Raw genomic sequence first — 12719 nt, 5'->3', positions numbered from 1 at the left:
TTTTTGTGTGGGGGCCAGAAGAAGAAAAGAAGAGGTGGGGAAAAAAGGAAAAAAAAATTTTCAGTGTCCAGAATATCTCACACACCTGATAACATCTATTTCATTGCCACTAGATCGTCCCTGTCCCAGATTTATTTCTATGTTGCAATTTCTGTGATGCTCTTCATGGAAGTAGTCAGGGCAGAAATCCTAAATAAATACAATAAAATGCTACCTCACCCCTGAATGGTATTGGGTTGAAAAGCATGAAAATATGTCATTACTAAGGGGGTTACCTCATCCTATTAACTCCTCAACAGCTTCTCTGGTCTGACCACAGGGCTATAAATACCTGCGTGTTAACAGAAGGTAGGAAGAAGAAGAATCCGGCATTTGTTGCCACCCATAGTGCCCCCCTCCCCCTGCCCCACCACACACAGAACAGCGTTACATGAAACAGGAAGCTCTGAATCATCATCCTGGTTAAAACCTAAGGAACCTATAGTTTATTTCAAAAATGCTAACAGAGGCACAGGAAAAAGAAAAACACATCCTGGAAACCTCAATGACAAAACAATGCTTTGGGGGAAAAAACCCTAAACTTTCCAAAGCAGCAATAAAGTAGGAAAAGCAATAGTAGGGAAAGACTAACACTTATAGAAAATTATAAAATAGTCAAGCCTGGGGGATTGGGGGGCAGTGTAATGCAGTAGAGCTAACAGACTGGCATTCCCACGTGACAGCTGTATGACCCAGAATGAGTCTCCCTGGGCCTCAGTTTCTTCCTTTGCAAGATGCGACACTGGAAACAGATCACCTCAAAAGATCCTTTCCAGCTGAAAGATGAAAACTCTAGTTCAAAAAGATACATGCATCCCAACGCTCATAGCAGCACTGTTTACAATAGCCAAGACACACAAGTAACCTAAGTGTGCATGAACAGATGCATGGATAAAGAAATACACACACACACACACACACACACACACACACACACACAAATATTACTCAGCCATAAAAAAGAATGAAATAAAGCCATTTGCAGCAACATGGATGGACCTAGAGATTATCATACTAAGTGAAGTCAGACAGAGAAAGACAAATATTAGATGGTATCACTTATTCGTGGAATCTAAAAAATAATACAAATCAACTTATTTACAGAACAGACTCACAGACACAGAAAACAAACTTACAGTTACCAAAGAGGGGGGGATAAATTAGGAGTATGGGATTAATAGATATATGCTACTATATATAAAATAGATAAACAATAAGGATTTACCGTATGGTGCAAGGAACTATATTCAATATCTTATAATAACCTATAATGGAAAAGAATCTGACGCTGTATACCTGAAACTAACACAATACTGTAAATCCACTATAGTTAAATAGAAAATAAAATAAAATAAAATGTGAGGGGGCTTCCCTGGTGGCGCAGTGGTTAAGAATCCGCCTGCCAATGCAGGGGACACAGGTTCGAGCCCTGGCCCGGAAAGATCCCACATGCCGCGGAGCAACTAAGCCTGTGCGCCGCAACTACTGAGCCTGCACTCTAGAGCCCACATGCCACAGCTACTGAGCCCACGTGCCACAACTACTGAAGCCTGCGCACCTAGAGCCCGTGCTCTGCAATAAGAGAAGCCACTGCAATGGAAGCCTGTGCACCGCAACGAAGAGTAGCCCCCCGCTCGCCGCAACCAGAGAAAGCCTGCATGTGGCAACGAAGACCCAACACAGCCAAAAATAAAAATAAATTAATTAATTTAATAAAATAAAATAAAATGTGGGGGAACTTTTCATTATAAATGAATTCTAGCTTTAAAAAAAGAGGGATGATAAAATTAGAAAAATTACCATTTTTCAACAATTCAGGTAAAGATTGCCAATTAATGCTAAAATTACTGGATGAATGATTTGGGAAACAGGATATTCACAAGGTCTTAAAGTACCATACCATAGTTTTTTTATTAATTATCTATGAAAAGCAGAACCTCAGCAATGAAGAGATATGGCAGACACCTCCTTAATAAGTGATTACCTTAGCATCACCAATAATGGGATAAACTGACATTACATGTCTTCAACCAAAATGTAATGCAGTGGGACATACACAACATCATCTATGTAATTTTCTTGCCAAAAGCACAGAACTGGAATCTAATCTCAAGAAAACAATCACACAAAGCCAGACTGAGGAATGTTTTACATGACAACTGTCCTGGACTCTTCAAAACTGTCAATGTATTGAAACAAACAAAGGAAAAGGAACAGGGGATTAAAGGGACAGATAATCAAATACCTCCTCCTTGATTGGATACTAAATGCCCCCTCAAGAAATGCTATAAAAGATATTTTAGGATAATTGAGAAAAATGTAATTATAGGCTATAAACTAGATAAAATTATTGTATAGATGATAATTCCCTGCGTGCGAACACTATTATTGTTATGTAGGAGAAGGTCCTTGTTCCCCTGTTCTTTTTTTAATTAAAATTTTATATTGAGGTAAAAACTTTATTTGTAGATTCACATGCAATTGTAAATAGTACAGAGTAAGGCCATATACCCCTTGAAGTATGATTATTATTAACCCCATTCTACAGATGAAGAGGGTGAGGCCCAGAGATGAAATAACTTGCCCATAGCTATCAGTGACACAGCCAGGATACAAACCCAGGGAGTCTGTCTCCAGAGACTACACTTGACCCCAGAGGAGACAATTGAGGCTTTTGGAGCTTAGGGAACTCTGGCTACCAACTGGCAGAGCTGGGTTCAGATCCAGGTGTATCGGATTCCAAGGCCCATGTTCCTTCCACAGTGTACGCTTGGGAAGGAATGACTGGCTCTTACAGAAAAAATTTCTGAAAGACTGGTTTTAGTTACCCCCTATTCAACGTTTTTCATCATAATCCTTCTCCCCTGCCCCCATTCTGCCCCGCTGAGGAGTTGTGGAAGGGCAATAATGCAGAGAGACAAAGAAGTCATTTCTTGTACCTGTCGGAGATGAGACACACAGATACTAACGTTTTGATCAACAGAACAGAACCAGATGGCTTTGCCTAGGTGATGGTGGTCCAACTATCAAGCCACACAGCCATCTAGATTTCAGAACTGAAGTTCTGTTATCAACTCACTGACTGCTTTGTGATGCTCCCCTTGGCCCCCAAGTGTTAGCTAAATCACCAGAGTGTTTACAAATACACTGTGATGTGCTTAAAAAAAACTGCAAAGTTGAAACTTACTTCCTTTGGATCTGAAGCCAACAGAACAGTTTCTCATTGCAACTGTTTTATTTTCACCCTTACCTGACATATTTTGCCACTTCACCTTATTATGTAACTTCCACACTAAATTAAGTGTAATTTCTCCATTTTTGTACACTTTCCCTGTCCCCAATCTCACTCTCAAAAGAGTTTTTGGAGTCAGTAGGAGAGACAGCTAAAAGTTACAAGAGTACTTGAGGAAGTATTAGTAGCAAAAAACTGCTCTAACCAAACCCTCAGGAGTTTGGTTGGTTTTTTTTTCTTTAATTTGGAGGCAAAGGGAGCACAGAGAGGCTGAAACAGTTGTCCAGAAGCCCACACAATTCACTCTTTGTTGGAGGCACTGCTATTTTATACCTCACTTCCAAATTATTAAAAGTAATACATATTTATTACATAAAATTTGGAAAGTAAAAATAAAAGGGAAAAAATATAAATGCATCCTACTACCTAGGGATAGCCATGTCAACAACTTTGGATAATTCCCATCTATTCTGTATTTATTGTCACATTCATAGGTATTTTCTTTTTTGAAATATATTAGATTTGGTTTTTACTGCAGAGCACCCATAGCAGGGCAAAGTGCTACACACACAACTACAAATCATTTGGGGGGAAAAAAGCTGTAAAAAAATATAACTGCAACTGCTTTAGTTACGCAGTCCCAACTTGAGGGATCCACGCTGGCAAAGGTGGATATATACATTCACAGGTATATACATAACATGTAAAGACAGAGATATACACAAAGCCCCACTTAAATTGAAGACAGAAAAGGAATAATCCCAATACTCTTCCATTATGTCATGAAGATTTTCCTCAGCATTGGTCTGGATTTTTAATCTGTGGACCTGCCATAATTTACTAACATTCCCCTACTATGGAAATTGTCTTCAGTTTTTCACCACTTATAAATACCTTAGTATATAAAGCTGTGTACATATATCTGATATTTCCTTCAGAAATCATACCTTTAAAAATTAACAAGGAACCCATGTTACGTACAGAAAAAATGGAAGATACAAATAAGTAAAAATAAAGTCAACCGCAATTTCTTTTTAAAATACTCGTGTGTCTATCCTCTTAGACTTTTCTTTGTACAAAACATACATGGACACACCACATATATTAATATGGGACCATACTATTAATAAGAAAAAGTAACAGTTACTAATAATAGTTATCATGTATTAAGTACTTACCACATGCCAGGCACCGTGATTTTCTGATTTAATCCTTTCAACCGTCCTATATATTAGCTCAGCAGTTCCCTAACTTGTCTGCACACTGGAGTCACCAGGGGCTTCAAAATTCCCGGAGTGCTGCATCTCATTCCCAGAGATTCAGATTTAATCGGCCTGTGTGAGGCCTGGGCTTGGGTGGGCTTAAAAAATCCCCAGGTGATCCTAATGGACGTACAAGTTGAGAACTGTTAGCTTCGCTGCTATTTTATCCCTCTTTTAACAGATGTGGAAGTCTGAGGAACACTAAGGTAAGTAACTTCACAAAACCACTAAGCTCATAAAGCTGGGATTTCCATCCAGCTCTTAAGCCCAGAGGCCACACTGTTAACTACTGATAATTTGGGATGTGCTTCCCAACCCCACCATTTAACACCATATCATGAACCTATTTCTATGTTAATAAGTATAATAACTCCACAGTATCATTTTTAGTAACTATAGTATTGCATTGTATCAATGCATCAGAATGCAAGTGTTATCAATTTTCCCTCGTATAGAAAATGCTGCAATCGATATCCTTATTGATACATCTTTGTGCACATCCTTCATTATTTCCTTAGGATGAGCTCCAAGAAAAGGAATTGCAGGGTGAAAAGGTAAACACGGTTTTTAAAGCTTTTGATGAATATTGCCAAATTGACATTCCCACCAGAAGTGTATGCAAATGCCTGCTCCCTCGGGTCCTTGCCAAAGCTGTGTTTTGTCATTCCCTTTTAATCACTGCAAATTATATTGGAAAAAACAGTATGCTATTTTAATTCCCCCTTTCTTTGACTACTACTGAGATAGAACATTTTTTCATGTTTATTGGCCATTTGGATTTGAGTATGTATTTTCCTACTCCCACGCTTTGCACATTTTTTTCTAGTAAAATACTTGTATTTTTCTCACTGAGCTGTTAAGTCTTTACATATTAAGGATAATGAGTCTTTTTGCAACTGTTTCCAGTTTTCTCATTAATTTTATGGTTTTGTGCAGAAATTTTAAATTTTCACAGTTAAAACTGTATTATTCTACCTTTCATATTATGCATACAAAGATCTTCCCTATCCCACGATTATATGAGTATTCTGTATTTTTTCAGTTTCTTTATAATTTCTTTTTTTAACTTTTAATTCTTTAATGCAGCAGTTCCCAAACAGGATTACACATCAGAATTGCTTACAGCACTTCTTTAAATGCTCAGGTCTTAAGACTGAATCACAACTGGGGGGGATGAGAACTGAGCAGGAATTTTTTTTTTAACATCTTTATTGGAGTATATAATTGCTTTACAATGGTGTGTTAGTTTCTTCTTTATAACAAAGTGAATCCGCTATACGTATACATATATCCCCATATCTCCTCCCTCTGCGTCTCCCTCCCACCCTCCCTATCCCACCCCTCTAGGTGGTCACAAAGCACAGAGCTGATCTCCCTGTGCTATGTGGCTGCTTCCCACTAGCTATCTATTTTACATTTGGTAGTATTTATAAGTCCATGCCACTCTCTCACTTCGTCCCAGCTTACCCTTCCCCCTCCCTGTGTCCTCAAGTCCATTCTCTACGTCTGTGTCTTTATTCCTGTCCTGCCCCTAGGTTCTTCAGAACCATATATATATATTTTTTAAATTTATTTAGATTCCATATATATGTGTCAGCATACGGTATTTGTTTTTCTCTTTATGACTTACTTCACTCTGTATGACAGACTCTAGGTCCATCCATCTCACTACAAATAACTCAATTTCGTTTCTTTTTATGGCTGAGTAATATTCCATTGTATATATGTGCCACACCTTCTTTATCCATTCATCTGTCGATGGACACTTAGGTTGCTTCCATGTCCTGGCTATTGTAAATAGAGCTGAGCAGGAATATTTTTAAAAGGCAATTCCGATGCACCAGCCTCCTTTATTAAGAAACCCTATTTTAATCCTTCTAAATTTACGTTGGTGTCATTTTTCCAAGTTACTTCAGCACATTTGTTAAATAAAGCATTTCATAAGCTTGAAATTCTACTTTTATCCTCGTTGGTAAAGTTCCGTGAGAGCAGAGCCCATACCTGTTTTTACTGACCACTGCATCTCTAGAGCTGAGCACAGTGCCTGGTGCACAACTGGTGCTTGATGTTAATTGAATAAATAAATGAGATCTGACAACACAAGTCTCCACTCTCATCCCGCCCTAAACTGGCTAGTATTCTCTCCAATATTTCCTTGACCATTAGACCAATGAAACTGATGTTATTAATGATGACCCTAAGTTATCAAAGATATTAAATTATGCCCAGTACACTCTGTTTAAAATGGCCAGGAAATGTCTTAGAGGACTCCATCAAACGAAGTCAAAAATAATAATGTTGGCCATGTTAAAGAGGCATGGCAATTCGGATCCAATTCTCCATGAAGGAACTAGACAGGACTGATCCAAGAGACTAACGACACTTGGCTTCCTCTAGCTTTTAGAGTTCCTCTACTAGATCCAGAGATTGACTCAGAGCTCCCTTGAACTGAGGACAGACCCACACATTCCCTCTTCCACGAGTCCATGGAAAGAAAACTGGAATAGGGAATCAGGAGACCTGGGTTTTAGTTCTATCACTACTATTAACCTGTTTGACCGTGGGTATGTCACTTAACCTCTAGGGGTTGGGCTAGATGTTTTCTAAGGATCTCTTCATATCTTAACCTCTACATAAAGACCCAAACAGATGACTACAGGGCAGGCCTTCCAAGAACAACCTGAAATTCCCGCCACAGAACAGGGTGCCAGGCCCACTCCAGGCTATAGCAAATAATAATGACAGCAGTAGAAGTAGTAGTAGTAACAATAACAGCTACTGCTAAATTTTACTAAGCACTTATATGATAGACAATATTCTAAATGTCTTACTACTAATAATAATGGCACACATTTATATGACACTTACTATGTTCCAAGTGTTTTGTCTAATATTAACTAATCATCACAACAGCCTTATAAGGTGAGTTCTATTGTTATCCCCATTTTACAAGAGAAAACTGAGACAGAGAGATTAAGGGACTTGCCCAAGGTCTCACAGCTACCAAGTGACAGAACCAACGGAGTTGAACCTAGACCCATACTTTTAACTACTCTACCATACCGCCACCCAAACTATCATTGTACTATGCTTGTCACTTCAGAGGTTGCAGAAAACAAGGAATGATTGCAGTTATTTCTGTGGAATACTCCCCTCTTCACTAATGCTAGAAAAATTGTTTTCCTCCAATGTAATCTTAAGCAGATCGGATTTCAGGGCCTGAGATAGCAAAATATATTACTTATTAAGAAATTATGACATTTTTATTAAGAATTGTTATCCATTAAAATGTTTTTTATTATAAATCATTAACTACTGATGACATTTCCATCAAAAAGAGAGAAAACACACAAGCTCTTTATGCATCATTAGGAACAAAACTTTAGCTCCCCACTTACACAAACTCTAATTCTATAACTTTCAGGACTGTCTTTTAAACATTGACCTGACAGCTCACAGGTGTCTCAAACAAAACAGACCAAACCAAATGCGGCACACTAACTTCCCACAGTCCCCATGCCCCTCTCATTACCTCCCATGTTCCCCATCTCAGTGAATGGCACCACCGGCCCCAGGCACCCAAACTGGCTGTCAACCCAGGCTCGGTTCCTCCCTGCATCTAGTCACAGGACGTTTCTAGAATTCAACCCATTCTCTCTATCCTTGCTGCCCCTGCTTCTGCTCAGACCCTCACCATCTCTTCCCTAAACCAATATACCAGAAACCTCCCAACTGCCTCTTGGCTTTCATTCTCTCCGGCTCCAACCCCACCTCAACATTGCTGCCAAAGTAATCTTTCTAAAACAAAATCTGATTATGTTACTTCCCTGTTTAGAATCTTTGTCTTCGGGATAAAGTGTAAAATCCTTCCTAGGACATACAAGGTTCTTTGTTATCCAGCCTCCAACTACCTTCCCTGCTTCATCTGAGGTCGTGGCCCACACATCTCACACGAGTCCAACAGAGCAACTTGGAAGTTCCCAAACAGTGCTTCTCTGTCTGCCCAGGATGCAATTCTCTCAGTTGCCCATCTGGCAAACTCCCACTCATTTTTTTTTAGCCCAGCTCAAAACTCACAGTTCATCATGCTTTTCTCTGGACGTCCATCACATTTTGCATCTCTCCCTATTATAACACTTATTCAACCTGACACAATTATTTGTTTGTATGTTTGTCTCCCCCATAAGACAAGGAACCCTCTAGGGTTCTGCATCTTACTCATCTCTGTATTCTACTTGTTGAATGAAAGAATGTCTCAGGATTTAAACAAGAATATTCAAACTCCTCCTGATAAATGCCCATTGTGTGAGTCAAAGCAGGGATACAGGCCGAATCTCACATCAAAAAGTATCTTTAAATTGACAACCCTCACACATCAAAAATTCTTCTTACGGCTGTAACCAACTGGAGACGGTTTTAAAAGATACATTAGACCACCAACGAACCTACCTACTGAATATTTATGGACATTCAAGCTCCTTTCATTCTACTGCATATAAGTGGCCCTTAACCTTCTGTGGGTCACAGACCAATTTGGGTAGTGTTTGTCTACCATTTCTTAAACCCACATTCCCTTCTGATAAACATAAAAATCCCACACACCCCTGGAGATTCTGATACTCTCCCAAACGGCACCATCCCCAACCCCACCAAAAAAAAAGTAACTTTATATGTGGTAAGAATTCACAGGTTCACAAGGGATACAGTCTATCAGGCAAGACATCACTGAGCTTTGCTCTCAAGTCGTTCCATAATATTAAAACAGGCATTTCCCTTCTATCACCAAATATAATCATTATAACGCTAAATATGCTTTCAAGTCTTTACTGCGAAGAGGAAGTCAAGGAGGTGCTGACATCTGTCTCCCCGACCTTTGAAAACCTTATGATAGAAATTTGCCGGAACCAAATAAAAAACAGAAATATGAAAAGATATCCTCCATCTCTTCACCTATAACCCCCACGAGCACATGTTAAAATGAAGGGAGTTCTTTGAAAATGCTCCTGGCACTACATTTTCCCGCTACTCCTACCCCCCCAAACACACACCCCCCTCTACCCCTACTTTAAAATAATCTGAACTTCCAGCTAGCAGCAACTCCTTTTAAACCAATATGCTTTGTCCTGGCGAAGACAAAGGGTTAAATTAAAGAAACTGCTGCCTGGCTGCCTGCCACTGGCTTGGAGGGTTGGGCTGGGATAGAAAACAGAGGAGGAAAAACCAGTTGAAGGCATAAGTGCTAACTTCTTACCCTGCCACATGGCCATCTTGATCCTATTCTCTCCCACGCTGGGGTCACAGGCTCAGAGTTTCCCGGACCCCCCAGTTTTGTAGGGAGACTCGACTGGGATGTAGATGGAACAGCAGCTGTGTCGTCTCGTTTTCTGCAAGATGCTCAAGCCCAGAACCTGAAAATATCAACAGGAAAACAATACCTAAATGAAAAACATTCAAATCCTTGAAAATCATCTCCTGTCCCTCTCTGGACCTCTCTTTCAAAGATAAGCAGACATGGATAGTGTTAAGTTTCCACCTAAACAACAAGATATCACAGAAAAAAAAAAAGGGGAGATCTGGAGTCAGTTAATATTGCCCTTGAGTGCTGTCCAATTCTGCATGAATCACTGGATCTTCGGTAAGTGGGTTTCAGAATCTCAAAGGATGGGTGGTTGGATGAGATAACCATTAAGTGTCTCTCCTATCTCAAAGTTCCACACTTTGGGGGAATGAAGAACAGCATAATATCCGATGCCCTCCCCAACCTCCCCAAAACACCCAACTCTGCAACAAAAAATTTGTAGAAGGGAGAGGAAATTTTGTGACTAAAAGTTTTAAAACAGATCTCGTATAGGAAAAGAAAAGAAGGCACAATAAAAACTGAAGAGCGATGCCCTCTAGGTCGTGGTGCTTCCTCTCCGCTTCATTATATTTTCCCACATTTTGCCAATGTCCTGTAGAGAGCATAGACTGCTTTTAAAATCAGGAAAGAAAAGAACCAAAGGAAAAGAAAAATGTAAAAAAAAGAATGCTAATTTAAGTAAAACCAAATTAATTCAGATAATTCCTATTTTTAAAATGTCAAATTCAGTCTTAGGACAGTACTACCTGGAAGGATATGAAAGGCGCTAGGAATGGGAGAAAAAAATGAAAGGTCTGACTACTTCGTTTGATTCAGAAGGTGAATATATTAAATGCTTTTCTTGTCCATTTAAACAAGTTCTTCATTAAATCTTCCTTATGTAGCATACAAGCCAATCTGCTTTTTCTAAGAAAAAGTCCTCACCTTTTTGACCTGGGGAACTTCAAAGCAGATTGCTATTTCCATAGCTTTCATACAAGCAACACCTCCACCCCTTAAGTGAAAACGCTAACGTATACATACTGAAGACTAATACGAACTTGAGAGCCATCATTTTGGCCTTTTTTAAATACCTTTTTTTTAAAGGACTAAAGTGTGAATGTGTACACTAATCCCAAAAAAGCCGATAGAGAAAAGACAACGCTTTGGATAAGGAAAGGCTTGTGAAGTCCAAGAAAACTAGGAACTCACAAAGTCCCAGGATGAATTCACCAGGAAAAAGCGCTCTGATGACTTATCTGGAACCTAGGACAGTTTGTTTTGGTTTGCCTTTTTTTCCCTCTTATTTAGCGCGCAGTTAAATAGTACTGCTCCGCGCCTCGTGGGACCAGGAGAATTTAACATCTCCGTAGTCAAACCCGGGTAGTTGCTAATAAATGTATGAAGCGTTCATAAAGCAGATTCTTACTGGCTTTTTGTACTCCACACTTCTGGATTTCCCTCACTTATTCGGGGTAGCTTACACTGACGTTATCACACGGGCACATGTACAACTTCACTTGGCACTCCTGGAAACTGATTTGCTCTGAAATATTAATAAAGTACACGCGCATCAATGTGAAGGTAAAGTTTTGCCCTTGGGGTGGGTGAAGGCGCTCAAGCGCAAGCCTGTAAAGTCTAGAGAGAACCAGCTCCCCGCGTTAAGTGGGAAAAGGAAAACGCAGCAACTACTTTTCCGAGAGTGTGGACTCGGCTTCGCTACGACCCACACAAACCTGCCAGTCCAGAGCAGGATGGATAAGAACGGGGCCTCGACAGGGCTTTACCAGCCAAAGCCACCCTGCCCCAGTCCTGGAAAAGGGACGCCTGCAGCTAACCTCCCCCATTCAAAAGCGGGTCGGGCTTGGCGCGGCTCCGCTAGGAAACTTCGCTGGGACAGCGAAGGGACCCTGGCTCGGAGAATAGGGCTGGGCTCCCTGGAAGATGCCGCCCTGCACTGGCTAGAACTGGCCGGTCTAACTCCTCCGAGTGCCAAGCAGCAGCGGCCGGGCACGGGGAACCCCCATCTCCCGGGGACGGAGCCAGCTGGGGAGCGCTTCCCCTGTGTCGCTGAGCCCAAGGGAGTGCTCCGGGGGTGGGCCGGGGCCAGCGGCCCGCCAAGGACCTGCTGGGGTAGGAACAGCCCATTCGTCTTTACCTGTCGCCGAGGTCCGGAGCGGCAGAGCCCGTGCTCGCCGCCGGCGGGCCAAGCGCTCAGTCGGCTCTGGCGTCCGGGACACTAAGTTGAGCTAGCGCCCCACGTAGCCTGCAGAGCTTCATTCACAGCCCAGCCGGGAGGAGGGGGAACGGAGCGGGCGCGCGGCTCATGTGACAGACGCCTCGCAAGGATCTGCCAAGCACGGCCGCCGCCTGCGCGTGCGCGCCCCGTCCAGCCCTCTCCCCACACCTCTGCCGAAGCGCGGAGGAGGTGATGCCCGCCCAGGAGGCAGCAGGGCGGGGAGAGCCGCGGAGAAGGCGGTGCTCTGAGGAGTTTCCGCGCGCGCAGCCGCAATGGGTCGGCCCTGCTCGCTGCCATATTTAATGAGGACTGGGCGGGTCCTAACCCAGTGCTGGGCGTGTCAATTGCTTTTGAAAAAGAAATGCTCCTTTATGTTTCAGTCTTTCGAGCCTACGGTATGTTTTTTTGGTTTTGTTCTTAAAACGAAACTGTTTATTCTGAGCTTCTGGCCCACAGAATAGTTAGTGGTAGAAATCTAATACTAATTACATTAGCTCACGTATTTTGAGTCTCTAATTATATGCCGGGCACTGTTCTAAGCCCTTTACTTTTTTCATCTCATTTAACGTGCACAATAATCCCACTGGGGTACGTACTATTATTTCTCCA

The 12719-nt window shown here is 41.4% G+C and overlaps 1 protein-coding gene across 3 annotated transcripts in view; it reads right to left on the bottom strand.

The window, feature by feature from the left end:
* Window positions 1-12237, bottom strand: part of CLCN5 (chloride voltage-gated channel 5) — a 167623-nt gene extending 155386 nt beyond the window's left edge. The window contains exons 1-3 of one of the 3 annotated variants that reach the window (XM_032619637.1): window positions 12030-12236; window positions 11301-11417; window positions 9785-9941 (exon numbers count right to left, since the gene is read on the bottom strand). In XM_032619637.1, coding sequence (XP_032475528.1) covers window positions 9785-9800 — 16 coding nt within the window. In that variant the 5' untranslated portion in view covers window positions 9801-9941; window positions 11301-11417; window positions 12030-12236. Of the gene's footprint in view, window positions 1-9784; window positions 9942-11300; window positions 11418-12029 lie in introns of all 3 variants that reach the window. The other 2 variants (XM_032619639.1, XM_032619636.1) reach the window with 2 other exon arrangements.
* Between the last annotated feature and the right edge of the window lie 482 nt (window positions 12238-12719).

This window comes from Phocoena sinus, chromosome X (genome assembly GCF_008692025.1).
Source record: "Phocoena sinus isolate mPhoSin1 chromosome X, mPhoSin1.pri, whole genome shotgun sequence".
NCBI classification, from domain to species: Eukaryota; Metazoa; Chordata; class Mammalia; order Artiodactyla; family Phocoenidae; genus Phocoena; species Phocoena sinus.
Note: the sequence above shows the minus strand (reverse complement) of the source record. Positions and strands in the feature narration are given on the sequence as shown.